We start from the raw sequence: 18,504 nt of genomic DNA on the forward strand, positions 1-18,504 counted from the left end.
CCTCAGTATCGTTAGTTGTTAATTTACTATTTTAATTTGTTAGTTAAGTAGTTAAACACAAGAATCTTAATATCTATAGGTTAGGAATTGTTCAAGCTTGTCTTCTTGGTGATAGTGAACAGCTGTAGCTAAACCTTAGTTCTCTGTGGGATTCGACTCCGGACTTGTAAACCGGATTATATTTGCAGCGACCGCTTAGTCCTTTTTATAAGGCATAGTTGGGCGTGATCAAGATGTATAAATAATTGCATCTCAATTATATAATTAGTCTCTTGATTGTTTTGTTTAGGTAATTAAAATAACTTATTTTAAAGTCCAAAATTAAGATTTTATATTTAATTCAAATAAGGAAAGATTTAATTAATAAAATTTCAATTGATTTTAAAGTTTTAGATATTAGGAAAATAACATGTAAGTTATTATAGTTATGTTAGCGTAGTTCAAATAAAATAGGGTTGACATAAGGTAACATTTAGTCGATTTATTACGACTTTTAATATAAACATTTTAATAACTAGAATTTTAATCGATTTCAAAGTTGTTAATAATAGGTCAATAACTAAATGACAGATTCTTCATATAGCTTCACTTTTAGAAGAATCAATTGTAGTACTTATTTTCGTTAAATAAAAAAAATAGCTGTTCAATTCTTTCCTTTAATAGTTTTGTCTGCCATTGTAATTTGAATATCTAAAAGGTATTTCAACATCAAATTAGTTCTTATAGTTGGTGCTAAATATTAGGAATTTGATTATATAAGGAGGAAATTTAGTTGATTTTAATGTCTAAATATTAGTACTTTCTACATTATAATTCAAATATGGGAAGTTTTAATAAATAAAATTTTAATTGACTTAAAGTCCAAAATATTAGGAATAATGTTTAAATGACAATTTTATCTTGCGTGAACTCTTTCTTTAAAGGGCAAATAAGGCGAACAATATTTCACTAAGGTATTTCGTGCATTTAATATAGTATATAGTATAGTATAGTATAGATAGATAGATAAAAAGAAAGGACTTAACAATTTAGAATCTAACAAAGGAGATAAAGGATACATGTACGTGTAATCATGATTTATATACATCATTTAAATATTTCAGCAACTATCTCTATAACAAATAATTGCTACTTCTGTGCAGGTATACACCACGAAGTTGACTATGATCTACTACCCATCCTAAGGAAGGCATATATAGATCGAGTTTTTGTACAACTTTTACAAAATATTACACTCATTTGACAAAATCTTCTTGACATGTATATGGCTCTAAAATGGTGGAGACTGCAATTTCTTAAAAAAGAAAAAAAGTAAAAACTTTAAAACGTGAAACATTTGCAACAACAACCCACACTTGAATTATATAATGTTAACAAATTAAAAAAAAGGATTACAGTCAAGTTAAGTACTTGATATATTATAAGAATTGCATAGTCGAAGTCGTTTGAATGTTATTTTTGAAGTTCATTTGATAGCAATTTTTTAGTATGATGTGCCTTGCAATGATAACAAATATCGGTTGAATAGGCTCACCATTCATCAGTTTGAGAGCTTGTATTTTCTCTCTTCAATTTTTGTGTAACTTATCGCACACTTATTATAATATTTTTAAAATATTTATACTAATTAGCATAGAATACACGTGCCGAGAACTAGTTTATCAAAAGAGACCACAAAAAAAAAAAAAGAATATAGCACCAGCGCAAAAGAGCAACTTTGTATACTCAATAATTATTACATTATTCCCCGTTATGAAGAGTAAAACTGTCACGACCCCAATCCCGGTCGTGATGGCGCCCAACACTAATGCTAGGCAAGCCCGACCAATTAAATACTCTCAACCCAAATACGCAATCCGTTAACAAATAATACGATTAAAATAGCAATTATCAAGGTCCCAATCCGAATCTAAATAAAATAGTACGGAAAATAATAACGAATATCCAAACATTCCCCAATAGATCTGGAGTCACGAGTCTAGAGCCTCTAGATGTAACAGAGTAATATATCCATAGTAATAAAGAAGTCTAGGATAGGAAAGATAAATGAAATAAAGGGGAGGAGTCGGGTCCTGCGGACGTCAGGCAGCTACCTCAACAACTCCTGAAATATAAACTTCACGAAAACAGCAAACAGCTCCACTAAGTCTCCGGAGCACCTGAATCTGCACACATGGTGCAGGGAGTAAAGTGAGTACTTCCAACTCAGTGAGTAATAAACATATATAATGACTGAAAGTAAGAAATCCCGAAATATTACGATATAAAGCTATAATCAACGATTCAACACGTTAAATGATGAAACAACAGCAGACAATGACAATTAAGACCAACAGATATAAAATGCATGAATGCAATGCAATGCACATGACCGCTGCGGCGCGCAGCCCGATCCATTTGGGTACCCGCGCTCACTGTGGGGGTTCAGACTCCGGAGGGGCTCCTACAGCCCAAGCGCAATATCATCGTAGCATCGCTACGGCGTGCAGCCCGATCCACACTCAGTCCAGATATATGCATGCAAGCCACTCGGGCATAGTCAAGTTTATCAATTTTCAGTTCTAATTATTAGGGATTATAGAGCTAAGTGTTTAAACCTTTATTTATTTACTAAACATTTCGAGGCAGTGTCTAATTCAGGACTGATATCATGAAATATGCTAAGCATCATGGAAGCAGTGATAAGGATCCCTGAAGGATGCACATGATAGGCACAAAGCCCCAAACATATTCATAAAATCCAAGTAGGATGATTACCAAACAATTTCTAGTCAAGAACACAGTACGAACATCAATCGGAACGGACTAGGTCACAATCCCCAGTCACAATCGACCCCGCACTCGTCATAGAGTGCGTGTCTCGCCTCAATATAGCGTCACAATGTGATATACCGGGGTTTCAAACCCTCAGGTCATCATCTACATCTATTACTCACCTCAAGCCGGCCACAAGTCTAGCTCGCTATGCCTTTGCCTTTCGAATCAACCTCTTCGCACGCCGAATCTGATTAAAACCACAATGAATACATTACAATAGGATAAAGAAACATAACCCAATCGAAAAGACTCGAAAAACACCAAAATTCACGAAGTTGGCAAAACCCGAGTCCCGGGCCCACTTCTCGAAAAATTACGAAATTTACATCACTGGATTCCTCGTCTCGCCACGAGTCTACACATACCAATTTTACCAAAATCGGAGTTCAAATGCCCTTTCAAAATCCGTTTTTACATCACAACTTTCCAAGCCCTAGCTTGACCCGTTTTTTGATGAATTTTCCACAATTTACATGTAATTTCTACCATAAACTCGAATAATTAGGCCAAGAGACTTACCTCCAATTGATTCTCAGTCAAAACCCTCGAAAATTCTCGCCCAAAGCTCTCCAAGTTGCTTAAAAATGGTAGAAACCAACTCTTGTTCGCGGATGAAATTTAATATTTTAAACCCTTCTGTAACAGTTGTTTTTTGCTTCTGCGGTCCCGCTTCCGCTTATGCGGGACCGCTTCTGCGGTCAGAAGCCCGCTTAAGCGGTTTTCATTAAAGTTACAATTTCCGCTTTTGCGTCCCAAAATCCGCTTCTGCGGATCACCCAGTACCGCTTCTGCGGTTGACAGTCCGCTCCTGCGGACTCGCTTTTGCGGACTATATTCCGTTTTTACGGAATCTCCTCACCAGGCCACGAACCGCTTCTGCGCTCCTTCACCCGCTTCTGCGGTCCATTTCCGCAGAAGCGGAAATACCAGATGACAGCAACAACGGACCTGAAGCAAACTTCAAAACTCTCGTTTAAACACCCGAACTCACTCCGAGGCCCCCGGGACCTCAACCAAAAGCACAGACATGTTCTATTACCTTATTCAAACTTTCTCGAACCCTCGAAACACTATCGTTAACATCAAAATCCTCAAATTTCATCAAATCAAAGCCTATGTTTCTTAAAAACCTTCGAATTGCACATTCGATCAAAAACCCGACCTAAACACCTCCGAATGACCTGAAACTTTGCACACATATCCAAAATCACCTAACGGAGCTACCGCAACTCTCGGAATTCCATTCCGATCCTCAGATCAAAATCTCTCCTATCCACCGGAATTCGCCAAAGTGCCAACTTTGCCAATTCAAGCCTAATTCTACTCTGGACCTCCAAAATCACTTCCGGTCGCACTCCTAAGTCACAAATCACCTCCCGAAGATAACCGAATCACCGGAATTCACATCCGAGCCTTCTAACTAATAAGTCAATGTTCGGTTGACTTTTCCAAACCAAACCTTCCTTAAAGAGACTAAGTGTCTCATTTCCTATCCAAACCAATTCAATTCAACTCTAACTCACCCGTTGATGATAATAAAACATGAAAGAGCAATAAATGGGGGAAACGGGGCTTTAATACATGAGACGACGGGTTGGGTCGTCACAGTCGGCGAGGAGGTGGGGGTCCGCGAGAAGGTGGTCCCCAGCAAGGGGGCGTTGAGGCACCTGTTGAGGATGTTGGAGTTGATCAGCCGGGTGACCACCCTGATCCTAGCGATATCCCATCATTTAGCCTGGGGCTTACTTAGGGACTTCGCAGGTGACCCCGTCAGCTCTATTGTTGATCGTGGGCATGACCTTTACCTCACATGACTGGGATGCGTATTTTCCTGACCTTCTAGAGGCATCGATGGTTGCTGATGCTCGTCCGGTACGAGATGTGGATAGTGGGCGCCGACTTAGTTATAGCTCACCACCGAGGGATGCTGAGGATCTTTCACATGATTTGGTTAGTTTGTATTACTATTACTTAATTTTTGTTTTTATCTCATTGATTAGTCATAAATATCTAAAACATATTTTTTCTGTAGCCATCATCCTCGCCCGTCGTAGAGACCACTAGGTGTGACACTCACATACCTGAGTCGGATGAGTATATTCAGGAGCTCGCTACGACCGTGGTAAGACATTTTAATTATTTTTATGCAACCAACCCTTACATTACTATTATATATTTCATATACTAAAATATGTCATCATTCTGTAGGTTACTGCTGCACCGACGGCCCCTTCTACCAAGCCTGCTAGCCTTACTGACGATCATGCTGCATCTCATCCTCTGATAAAGAGGCGTCGTGATGAGGAAGATCCTGATAGTGTTTCCGGGCGGAATGGGATGCGCCTGAGGCCAGCGGATGCTTTAAAGCATAAAGGATATGGGACACATTGATTTTTTTTTTTGATTTTATGTACATATGACAATCAGTAAATAATGAAAACTATTTTTATTGTTTACATTATATATGCATTATGTTCTTATTTCTCCAGTTCTTTGTTATTTTAATACTACAACGCCAACACAAACACAAACATAGCAACTTAACATAATTTAAATTCAGTACAACAAATAAAAATACAAGACACGGAAAACATAAAGATAAAATACTACACTCAACACTTACATGTCATTGGTTAGTCACTACCACCTAGTATTCTCTGCTCCAACCACTTAAATTTCTCTTCCAGCTTCTTTTTTTCTTCTTCCGTCTCTTTTAGTTTCTCCTGCAATTCCGCAATTTCTTGTTTCATTTCAGACTCACGGCGTCGGTATTCACAGTTCATATTCCAAATATATTGCAAAGATTTTTTTTGTACCATTCCTCTAAATGGGTTTATCATACCATTCCTCAAAATCGCAATAATTTCCGTCATTGCCTCGAAACCTGTTTACACATCTAATATCTGCGCCCAACATGACCATCGGACCAACATGAGTTCATCATACAACGTTTGCCACAATAGCATATTGGTTGGTCATTGCGTCCAGACATTTGTTAATGAAAAAAATAAACAACTTTTATGGAAAGTGTTGCTATTTGTTTTGGTTAAGCGCAAATAATAACTAAAATGTGCTAGTTATTTATAGACAAGGCAACACACATAACGTGGTATGTAACCGTGCTATGCTTCGCGTGCTAATGATTCTTTACGGTACAATACAGCTTTTCCAGGCCAGCAGCTTTTGCAGAACGACAGCTTTATCAGGTTAACAAGACAATACACATAACGTGGTATGTAACCGCGCTATGCTTCGCGTGCTAATGATTCTTTACCGTACAATACAACTTTTTCAGAAGACAACTTTTGCAGAATGGCAGCTTTATCAGGTCGACAAGACAATACACATAACGTGGTATGTAATCGCGCTATGCTTCGCGTGCTAATGATTATTTCGGGTATATGAAAGCTTCTTAAACTGAACCAAGTCATATGTATTTCAAAGACCTTTTGAATAAACATTACAACATCCATTAATAAAATGCCACTAATATTTAACAAGTGGTTCAAAAAGAGGCAAAAGGGTGAAGGAAGTTCAACAGATCCCCATGGATCACATCTTAACACTATTGATCCCTACCTTGAAAAAAATATGCTAGGTTGCTACACTGACTTGAGTGATGACAAGTGGTATGGTGTTATCCGGTACCTTGGAAAATCAACCTATCAATATACACACTGATCTTAAAGTCGCAGGGCACATTATTGAGGGCGAAGCGCATTCTACAAAGCCTGAAGGTATGCGAATTTGGGGCGGAAAACTACAATGGGTTCCCCTTTACTCAAAACAGTGTGATTACGAAGTACTGTGTCGCTGGCATGGGCTTGTTGTGCCACAAGCACTGTCTGTAGCCTTCCAAACAAACACATACAAAGATGAACCAGACGTGATTAGGCATCTGATGAAGGAGATTCTAGAGATAGAAAAGGTACTTGTTGTTCATCATGCAATGGATGGTCTTAACTTCTTGAGAGGAACGGAGGATCAGTACTGGGATTTATTAGAAAATGATAAATTGCATAGAGGCAATGATTATCCTATTTTCCTAACAGTTGTCGAGTGGGAGGGACTACCTAAGTTTCTACCACAGACGTTGGACGTCGGTGTCCCATATTGTTGTAGAAATCAGGTAAGTGGTCTTCTTGATGATAGCGATGAAATGCGAGAAATGTGTGCAACTGGGGCCTAGATTACGATTCCCTCGGTCCCGAAGGGTACATACACGATATTGACGAAGAAGTTGAAATGACAATGAAATAGTGCCAGACAGCGACGATAATGGCGAATGATAACTTTTTTGGTTGTTTAAATGGGTTTATGTTAGATTGTTGTACTGAAGTATTAATGTTAAATATCAATAAGATTCAACATCAATGGAGACATAATTTTATTTCATACATTCTTCAAGATAAATAAGTACATACACTTATTACAACCACATTACAAACAAGATAAACAAATACGACGTGTATCCTTGATAGTTGGGCACATTAGATGAACTTCCACCAGGAGCTGGATTACCACCGCCACTCAAACTAGCTGAAGGACATTTACGACGGTCGTGTCCTGTTTGCGAGTATATGCCACATTGAGGCGCATAAATGGTATCACCAACATCCATTTGGTTCCGTATACGCGTTCCTTTTTGCACTTGTAGCTTACGCAAATAGTCCTTGTTACACACCATTTTAAATGGTTCCAACGGCCAATAATGCTCAGCACCCACTAGCTGCAACTGCCCACTATATGTGTTTAAGTATGCAGCAACGCTGTATTGCTTATCAACATAGTTGGTTGGCCCTAAACCTGTATGTTGAAAGCACTTGATGGCATGTGAGCACGACATGTGGTAGATGGACCATTTCCCACGAGAACACAACCTGCTGGCTTCATTTACGGTGCGTATATTATTCCCCCATTTTTGATGGATAGCGGTGCGAACTTCAAAAATATTTCGCTCGTTGCAATACTGTAAAAAGAATGCCAATGTGCTCGCCTCCTGTATTTCTCAAATCTTTTCATTGATATTGGCATAAATTCAACACCCCTCTCCATCAATTCCGATGCACCTCTATGCCTTTCAAGAAACCTCTCCGCCATCTGTTTGAATGACATCCGCACTATGGCAGTGACAGGCAATCCACGTGCAGACTTTAATAACCCGTTGAAAGACTCTGACACATTTGTAGTCAGGGTTCCCCATCGTTTGCCACCATCCGCATGCAATGTCCACTTGTGAAGCTCATGTCGCATCAACCAATGATAGGCTCTTTTGTCTTCCTGCCGGATCGATTCCATGCGCCTCCTGAATTTGCACTCTTGGTGATCAGTTGCAGCCATCCACATTAAATCATACAAGTCCTTGTTGGGATATTTCTTCTGGAAATTGGCCTTCAAGTGCCTCTACGATAACAGTTATATGCATACGGTTCCTGCCATTCAGGCAAATGCTCTACAGAACTTAATATACCCCCATACCGATCAGATATTAGACAAATACCTGAACGTTATTTTACAACGTGCTCCTTCAAGTGGTTCAAAAATAGCATCCACGTCTCTTAGCTTTCATTGGTACAAATGGCAAAAGCTAGGGGAAATATTTGTCCATTGGCATCTACTGCAATGGCGATCAACAGCTTAATATCATACTTTTCATAGACATGAGTACCGTCTATGGATATTACCGGGCGGCAATGCACAAAAATATCAATTGCTGGTTTAAATGCCCAGAACACGTATCTGAATATATATTCTGGTATTCCTGCACTCCGCTCAAGCTTCCATTAAACAACAATCCCGGGGTTAAATTATTACAATGCGGCCATGTACCTAGGTAGAGATGCAAATGACTTATCCCAGTCACTATAAACAATTTCAAATGCACGTTCGCGCCCGAGATATGACTTTCTTTTGGTAATGGTACACCCATATTCCTGGTGGACGGATGTAATACACTCTTTGATCTTGTGCCTTATGGACGCTTCAATGTGTGGAATCAAGAGAAGAGAAATCAAGTCAACATCCAAGTTGAAGTGATTCCCACTGAATGTGTCCATTTCACAATTGTGGGTGCTAATGTATTTACCCACTTTCCACATATTTGTTTTCTTCTTTATCGCACGCAGCATCCAGTTACAACCCATAAACCATCTATGGAAAATAACCTTGTATACATCCGGAGATGACTCCCATACCATCATCTCACGACATTCTTTTACGCTGTACATTTTTACCGCCCTGCTTAGGTGCGCCTTATCAGGAAAAAGCATGCCCTTTGACAACACCGTAGGTCTAGATTTATCCCACATTGCTGTCCGAATTTCGTCAATATCCCTTGTGAGGGCATGTATATCCAGCGTACTTGGCAAATAATCAAGGTAGGGAATATGTCTTGAATGAAACGGCACGTGAGACTCGCACACTCTTGGTCTAACCGGAGGTGGAGCATGATCCCGTCAAATCAGGTTCGGCATTCTCTTCCTCCTCCTCATCACCCTCGTCAGGAAAGGGTGTGTCATCTCCAGACTCATCGGCATTGTTGTCATAATCACTATTATCTTCCTGACTCTGCGCATCTGCCAAATCTCGAGTAAATACGTCGTCTACGGGCAATTGAGTGAGGACAGGACCATCAAGTTGCTCGTTTTCACTGCACAACCAAAGAAATAATGAGTTACTGAAATTGGTCCAAACAATACATATAACTTTATATATTCACTTACAAATCACAATGTGTAGATATCCCATGATGCACAATATCTTGTTGATGCTGACTCCCGGATGGACCACCATGATCCAACATACCAAAACTAGGTATATTCCAACTGGCCGTTGGTTCATAACTTGTAAAATTCATATCTGGTCGGTACCCCCTGTGGAATATATGAGTGTTAATACAAATACAATACACAAAAATATACATGTAACACAAAGTATAATTGAAGTTTACCACTCGGCTTGTGGATTATGCATACTAGGGGAGAAATTATTTCCTCGTTCCTCATTCGCCCGTGGAGATAAGTTTAGATCCGGCCAAACTCTTTCAACCGGAACCTGTTCGGCTAAAACTGCTCCAAAATAACTACCCGATGATTGAGGGATTTCCCTACTTTGCGCAACCTTATTATCGCGAACGTCTTCAGCCTTGACGTACATTTTCAATAATTTTATCACAATAAATTCCCTGTATTCATCCGGAGTCCGCAAAAAATCTCTCAGAGTTTCATCGTCTTCGATGTTAAAATCAGCATAACAAGCAACCCCTTGCGGAGTCACAGAATACGGATATCTTCCGGTTATTTTAAGATTCATCGAACGTTTGCTCATGCTCATTTTATTACATAACAACGATACCAATCTATCGTACTCCATTGTAAGTGGCAACTTAACATGACACCGTGGAGATAAACTATAGCTTACTGAGTTATTCCCCACCACAACCTCACCCCCCAATATAATGAAACCCTAATTTTTCGCTCTTCAGACATTATGACAAAATTCAAAACAACTTAACAAAGAAAAATTTCAGAACACTTGAAGATGTTTATGAATGGATTTTTACAAAATCCTTCACCTCTTTAAATAAGGCAAAACCAGCCCAGGGGTTCAATTATTAGAGGTATAGACCAGTCGAATTATTGTTATGTGAGTTACCCACAGAAGAATTATTTTTGGGCCCACTTGATATGTATAGCGTTTTAATAAAAAATGCTATATATATAGCGTCTTTTTGAAAGACGCTATACTTAACTGGCCAAACGCCCGTTAAAGCATAGCGTCTCTTAAAAAGACGCTATATATATTTTGGTCACTAATTTTTTTCCCCGCATATTTCGGTCATTTGAGTCAAAAAGAACCACATTTTGGTTCCGGACTCTTGCTTGTGCTACTGTCAGATGAATAGCCTGTTTGGCCAAGCTTTCCCAAACCTAGAAGTACTTTTTTTTCTTCAAAGTTGAAGTGTTTGACCAAGTTTTTGGAAGAAAAAAAGTGCTTTTGAGGAGAAGCAGAAGTAGTTTTGGAGAAGCAGAAAAAAATAGTTTCTTCCCAAAAGCATTTTTTTTGAAAAATACACTTAAGAGCATTTTTTAAAAGTTTGACCAAACACTAATTGCTGCTTATAAGTGATTTTTAAATTAATTAGCCAAACACATAGCCTATTTGGCCAAGCTACAAAAATGAGCTTATTTTAAGAGTGCTTTTCTTAAAAGTACTTTTGTGAGAAATAGTTTGTGTTTGGCTAATTAATTTGAAAAATAATTCCGAGCAGCAATTAGTGTTTGACCAAGCTTTTAAAAATTGCTTCTAAGTAGATTTTTCTCAAAAGTGCTTTTAAAAATACTCACTCCGTTTCAAACTAAATGAGGGATTTTCCTTTTTAGTCTGTTCCAAAATAAATGATACATTTCTAAATTTGGAAATAATTCAACTTTAAACTCTTCGTTTTACCCATTTTACCCTTAACGAGAAGCTTTTATAACCACCTAAATGTCATGGCTCCACAAAGCTTTTACCCCATAAGCTTTTAAGACCACAAGTTTCGAAAATCTTTTTTTTTTCTTAAACTCCATGCCGAATCAAACTACCTCATCTAAATTGAAACGGAGGGAGTAATACTTTTGGAAAAAATCTACTTTTTTTCTGCTTCTCCTCTCCTCCAAAGCACTTTTTTTTTTTCTCTCTTCAAAAAGCTTGGCCAAACTTAAAAATAGAAAAAATCAAAAAAGTACTTTTAATAAAACCGAAAAAAACACTTCAAGCTAATTTTTAAAGCTTGGCGAAAGAGGCTACACGTGCTTGAACAGGTTATCTCAAATGGCGAACGCGAGTACTGGTGATGCTAGGTGTACAGAAGCAGGAGGAAATACGAGTTTGTGGGAAAATTCTTGTTTTTGCCCCCTACACATCAGAAATAAAGTTCTGTGTTAATTAGAGTTGGGCTCCAGGAAAGGGAATGGGAATTTGGGGGATTAGTGCAAGAAGGAGTTGCATTGGTCTCTGCAACATCAGAGTGAGTGGGCAGTCATTCAGAGGAAGAGCATTTTCAGACTCCAATTCTATTACAAGTGACGATTCTGTCTTGCCGGTGTTGATCATCGGCGCTGGTCCAGTTGGTCTTGTCCTCTCCATACTTCTTACAAAACTTGGTAATTTCTTGATACCCTTTTCCCCTATTGCCCTATTTAGATATTTTCAAATGCCATAGCAGAGGCGGAGCCAGAACTTGAAGTTTATGGGTTCGAGAATCTAATTTTGTTGAAGTTATAAATTATATATATTGGATGAATTTCTTAAGACAAATATGTGGTACGAACAAAAGGTACTGGATTGGATTCGGCCGAACCCATAGGTCGTATACTAGCTCCACCCCTGGCCATAGGTGCTTGGTATGGAGGATACCTTTTCTACATGAAAAATACTATTGTGGAAAACTGTTTCACTTATCTTAAATCAGTTTCTGGACATTTTCGAGTGGTTGGTCGAATATAAAATCTGGTTGTACAATTAAGATGAATTACGAAATAATTTTGATCATTCACACAATGACTGAAATAAGTGAGATGGACCAAGAGTTGAGACGTTGTGAAGGAAAATGAGTTTAGGTCATAACTAAGGGGTGAGAATTATTTTCTGGGGTTCTGTTTTGATATTTGGACTATAATTTCTGTTTGTATTCTTTAGGTGTAAAATGTGCGATCTTAGAGAAGAGCAAGGCCTTTTCCAAACACCCTCAAGCACACTTCATCAACAACCGGTCTATGGAGGTTGGTTTTGTCATGTGGAAGCATTTTGTTTTTTGCCTTTTGTTGTGTTGCCTAGAAAGTAGCTGAGATTTGAGAGTATTTTGATTGAAAGACGTTTGTTTTGATGTATCTATTGTTTCTAGATATTTCGCAAATTGGATGGTCTTGGAGACGAGATTCTAAGATCTCAACCGCCAGTAGAGTTTTGGAGAAAGTTTATATATTGTACATCACTGACAGGACCTATTTTAGGTGCTGTTGATCATATGCAGCCTCAAGGTAGGATTTGTATATGTGATTTGTAAGTGATTTTAATTCTTAATTTTTCAAATTGTTATGCTTTAAGTGATTAATTTATTCATGGTTATTGTTACTGCAAACTAAATACTCTCCCTGTCAAGTTTTATGTTAAATGGTCTGAACTAATGCAAAATTAAGAAGTGAATATGACGTTTTTAAGCGATTTGTCTTAGCTCTTCTACTCCTTAAAATGGATGCTGCAGTGTTGTTTTCTCTTTCTTAGTATATTGCTGAATACAAAATGTTACATGGGACATTTTGCACTTTATGACTTTCTTAATGTATTGCTGAATACAAAATGTTACATGGCACATTTTGCACTTTATGGTTTCTTAAGTCATCAAATCACATTTTGTTCACCTCAGATCCTCTCAACATATGAAATGGAATTAAATTGTGCCCGTTCGCAATCAGTGAAGATATAATTGAGTCAATTGCAATTTTAGATTGAAATTCTAGTGATCTCGAATCCATGAAATATTGGCAGGTGTATAACTACTATTATTGCAATAACGTGTCAGACATTTCTACATTCCAGTGGAAAATATGTTTCGTCAAATGAGCTGGGGAGAGTAGTATGGTATCCATCTTATTAGATACATCTATTGCATCACAAATTTATTGAGTTTGCTTCTTGGAAGATATGTCTTATATGCTTATTCGTGATTTTTTTGTTTTCTGCAAACATTTTCCATTTTGTTTGTCAGATTTTGATCGGATTGTGAGTCCTGTCTCTGTTGCACACTTCTCCCAGTACAAGCTCTCCAGGTTACTGCTCAAGCACCTTGAGAAACTCGATTTCTGTACGATAAACTCTGAAAAGCGTGAGCATGGCTCTATTGGCGAGAGGAAGATCTTTATGGGGCATGAGTGCATTGCAATCAATGATGCTGAGCATGGCGTCAGTGTAACGGCATCTTTCCTTACTGAAGGGAAGTATATAAAGAGAGATATTCAGTGTCGTTTCCTTGTTGGTACAGATGGTGCAGGAAGTACCGTCAGAAAGTCCTTAGGAATTAACATGAGAGGTGAAAAGGACTTACAAACTCTTGTTAGTGTCCACTTCCAAAGCCAAGAGTTAGGGAAGTATCTCATCAAAGAAAGACCTGGCATGCTGTTTTTCATCTTTAATAAAGATGCTATTGGTGTTCTTGTTGCCCATGATCTCAAGCAAGGGGAATTTGTCCTGCAGGTAAACCAGTTCTTTAATTATGTGAGAATTTGGTTCAGTGCTATAATATCCACTTGCTCGCATTTATAAATCTGAATCTGTTGTTATCGGTTAACAGCATTATTGATAGCTTTGGTCAAAATTTTCTAGGTACCATTTTATCCACCTCAACAAAAGCTTGAGGACTTCAGTTGCGAGGTGTTTTTCTACTCTTTTGTTGAATCTTTGCTAACTTTATCAGTTCTTAAAATTGTCCATTAGTGGAAGAGAATGAATCAATGGGTTTTTGTTCCTCCGGATTCATTTGGATCTACTACAATATGGGGGCTATGGCTGCAATGCTTGACAGTTGAACCAATATGGTTTATTTACCATGTTGTTCTTTGTACTTTACAATTGGTTGTAGATGTGTAAGAGATTGATCTTCAAATTGATTGGCCAAGAGCTTGCAGACGTCAATGTGATGGATATTAAGCCTTGGGTGATGCATGCTGAAGTAGCTGAGAAGTTTCTGTCTCGTAACAACAGGATAATCCTTGCTGGTGATGCTGCTCATCGATTTCCTCCTGCCGGTGGTTTTGGTATGCAATCTATTTGTGCATTGATTATGTTTTTGTTTGTAGAGCTATTATCTTGTCAAGTCTTATATATTTTTTAAGAATAACTTTGTTGCAATTCCTTTTCTGTTGAGAGAGTTGGGGGAGGGGAGGGGGAGAGGAAATAAATTAATGCATAGTAGTATAGTGTATTTTTGTCACTGAGACGAACGAGGCTGCTTCCTGAGATGCTGATGTAAAGGTAAAAATCGCAAAATTATTTCTGTGGGAGGCAGGTAAAAGATTTCAGCATAAGCATAAAATTTCGAAGCTATAATAGTATAATTAGCTTAAATTAAGCCCAAGATAGCTTTAGCAGGTTGGAGGAGATCTGAACTGCAATCAGTAACCACATTGTTATGTTAGTTACTATGCATTGCACTGGTAATTTAACACAATTGATATTGTATCTGACTATAGACCTAGAACTTGATTGTTATATGGTAATTTTAAGAACAAAATCAAATAAATAATTAAGTTTATAATAGCGTTCCCTCTCGAGCATTTAAAGCTTTTGAATGAGATGGTTCAGTTTCACACAATCCAATATGCAATCAAAGCTGTCCTTGTTCGAGTCCCTATCAACAAAATATGACATGCTTGGCCATGAATCCCTGGCCAACTCTTAGAGAGTAATTTTTAAAGGCATAATTAGGGCACCAAGGGTGTGACATAGCAGTCGATGAAGTGGGTGGAAATCTTTGAGACCTAGCATCTGTCTAAGCCTTGGTGGGCAAAGTTAACCCAATACTTGTGCTGGCGGATGTAGCAGGTATCCAGTGGAACAGTCGAGAGTGCGCGCAAGCTGGAGCTCACCATTATTAAAAAAAATACATTAGGTAAATAATAGTGTCATTTCCCCTTGATAACTTATTAAACGTTTAGATGAGATTGTTCGAATATGAGAAAGATATCTCAAAGAGAAGGGGAAAAATTAGAAGAAACTGGAGGAATATTTCCTATTCTGCAGGGATAAAATAACTGCATCTTGATAACTTTTAAGTTAGGTGGTGTGAAGATCTAAGGTGTCATGCAAGATGCACCCAACTCCGCTTCATGGAATATATCTGCAGCTGTTGTTGTTTATTTGAGGATTTAATAGTTCAGACTGGGGAAGGAAATCTGCTCAAGATGTCTTCTTTTATTCAGGGATGAATACTGGTATTCAAGATGCTCATAATCTTGCGTGGAAATTAGCTTCTGTAATCAAGGGTATCTCACCAATATCAATTCTTACCTCGTATGAACTTGAACGTAGCCAGGTATTCATTTCCTCGATTCTTGGTTTGATAATGCATATTGTATAAAATACAATATTACCGTTTTTCTGACGAGCTTCACACACTCCTTAAAATGTTTCAGATAGCCCAATTTAATACAGCACTTAGCGTCCAAAACTTTAAGGCGGCAATGAGAGTTCCTGCTGCACTTGGTCTTGATCCAACAATAGCAAATGCAGGTAAAGTGCAAACTTAGACTTAATCTGTATTACATCAACATCTGATCAAAGACATTATGTGTTTTTGCCTGCAGTACATCGAGCTCTTAATAACACGGTTGGTTCTGTTCTGCCATCTGGACTTCAAAGGACAATATTAGATGGAATATTCAGCATTGGTCGTGCACAACTCTCAGATTTTGTATTGAATGAAAATAATCCACTTGGATCTGCAAGGCTAGCCAAATTAAGACAGATATTTGAAGGAGGACAGAGCCTTCAGCTCCAGTTCCCTGCTGAGGATCTTGGTTTCAGGTTGCGTATCTACTTTTGCGTATCTATTTAATGCAAATTGCTCAAGCTTATTTTGTCATTAAAGTTGTCTAGTTCATGGCTCCTCCTATAAATGCTGGATACTGACTCAACTCTGAATAGAACTCCAAAAAAAGACATCTCAGGTGTACGCCAGATGATTGTTTATATCTTAAATAGTCCTTTTGGCAATACTTGTTTGCATCAGTACTCTAATTTCAATGTGTTTACATTAGGTACCGAAAAGGAGCATTAGTGTTTGAAGATTTTAGTGGGTTGAATGTGCATGAAGCACCTTCAGGACGAAGAAGGGATTATATTCCTTGCTCGGAACCTGGATCAAGGCTCCCTCATATGAATGTTAAATTGCTTTCTAACCCGTCAAGTGAGGTATGGATTCTTTCGAGGGGACATTGCCTTTGTAGGAGCTGGACCTTGTTAGATCATGGTCTTTTCATATCGTTCATCTCTTGTCACATGTTTGGAGAAGCCAAATAATTGAATCAAATGGGAATTTTAATTTGTCTCGATCCTTGCAATAGATTACAATATTCGATCGGCAATCATCCTGTTTCAGGTTTCATTATTTTTTTTCTAACAGTAGATCTTATTCAGGAAATATTCTCTACTCTGGACCTTGTATCTGGAGATAAGGTTGAGTTTGTCCTTATAATAGCACCACTGGAGGAGTCCTACTATTTAGCTCGAGCTGCTATAGAGGTGGCGAACGATTTTAAAGTGCCTTTAAAGGTTTGTGTAATATGGCCAAAAGAAAGTATTAATGGAACCGGAAGAAGTGAGGCTGCATTGACTCCCTGGAAATTTGTTGAAGTTGTGGAAGTGAAGAGCTCATCAGATTTTCCATCCTGGTGGGACATCTGTCAGATGACGGACCGAGGAGCCATTTTAGTGAGACCTGATGAGCATATTGCTTGGCGTACAAAATCCAGAATTGCAGATCCTATCGCGGAGATGAAAAAAGTTTTCCACATTGTTACAGGAGTTGATTGCATCTGATTTCACCTTTCGTGAAACTTTTACCCCGTAAATCTATGGTAGGCCTGGCGTTAGTACTTTGCTTTTGGATAGACAGTTACCCCGTACTTGTACTTATGCTGATGAGAGACAGTAAATACGGAAATGGTTTTCAGAGTTTAGTTGGAGGAGGCTCAGTTATTTAAACATATGTGGTGCAAATAAAATCCCATAACAACTCAAAATTGTATTGTTATTTATTAAACTTGCTTTCTATTTCTTTTTCTCTTTTGTATGTTTCTACATAAAAAACTAATGTTAAACTTTGATGAATTTTCCTTTTTCCTTACTTTTGTCCTAAGACGGAACGCAGAAGAACAAATATAGGTAACGACAATCTTTTTTTTGTGATTTTGTACCTCATCCGCTCTAAAAGAATAATATTTTGATTATTTGAGTAAGATATTCTTTCTACTATAATTCGATCAAACATTTAAAAAAATTATTTGAATACAAAAAAATTGTGATTTATGATATTTCTATTTAGTTTAATATGTAAATGTTTATTTAGAAACAAATTACAAATAAATATCAAAATTCACAATAAAAATTAAATTCGTTGAGCATCAACTCTTAACCATGCCATTTTTCTTTTAGGACGAAAGGAGTAGTTGTTTTAGCTTAAACTAAAATACATTTGATAATTGAAAACCTCTAAATCAATTGACCAATTTGAGGTTTTTTTTTTGATTATTATCTGAAAGAAATCCGAGAAATTTAACTGAGACACATTTACTTCGAAAGTCTATTTATCTTATTGTTACACTTTCTCTGTCAAATTCACCGAGGACATAACCTTAAATAGGAGGATATGGAGGTCGTGGGTTAGGGCCCTGAGGTTCTTGTTTGAAGTCATTTGTTTATCACAGAACCATTTGGGTTAGGCGCCGGACGTGCTTTTTCTTTTTGTAGGTTGATAGGGGTCAATTACGGGGGGTAACCAGTCGATCAACTCATTTCGGCTAGAAGATTAGCAGGTAGTCGAGCGTTATCTCGCTTTCTTGTAGGAGAGGCTTAGTGGTAGTTTGGAGCCCATTATCAGCTTCTCCTTTCATACCAGTAGTATTACTACTATTCTCGTATCGTCTTATT

General features: G+C 37.9%; 1 protein-coding gene across 1 annotated transcript; it reads left to right on the forward strand.

Annotated features, from left to right (window-relative positions):
• Positions 11,580–17,640, forward strand: LOC109234000 (2,4-dichlorophenol 6-monooxygenase-like). The gene is made up of 11 exons (XM_019399817.1): positions 11,580–11,963; positions 12,499–12,581; positions 12,704–12,839; positions 13,568–14,052; positions 14,182–14,229; positions 14,438–14,612; positions 15,777–15,889; positions 15,990–16,086; positions 16,161–16,380; positions 16,614–16,767; positions 16,993–17,640. Exons 1-11 carry the CDS (start codon positions 11,771–11,773, stop codon positions 17,392–17,394), a joined length of 2,106 nt encoding a protein of 701 aa, XP_019255362.1. The 5' UTR covers positions 11,580–11,770; the 3' UTR covers positions 17,395–17,640.

This window comes from Nicotiana attenuata, chromosome 11 (assembly GCF_001879085.1).
Source record: "Nicotiana attenuata strain UT chromosome 11, NIATTr2, whole genome shotgun sequence".
NCBI classification, from domain to species: domain Eukaryota; kingdom Viridiplantae; phylum Streptophyta; class Magnoliopsida; order Solanales; family Solanaceae; genus Nicotiana; species Nicotiana attenuata.

Bases quoted from the DNA above. Each gene is read 5' to 3' on its own strand.
- LOC109234000 (XM_019399817.1), top strand. From the start codon at position 11,771: ATGGGAATTTGGGGGATTAGTGCAAGAAGGAGTTGCATTGGTCTCTGC. The intron at 12,582-12,703 runs GTTGGTTTTGTC...TATTGTTTCTAG, and splicing joins TCAACAACCGGTCTATGGAG to ATATTTCGCAAATTGGATGG. The intron at 12,840-13,567 runs GTAGGATTTGTA...TTTGTTTGTCAG, and splicing joins TGATCATATGCAGCCTCAAG to ATTTTGATCGGATTGTGAGT.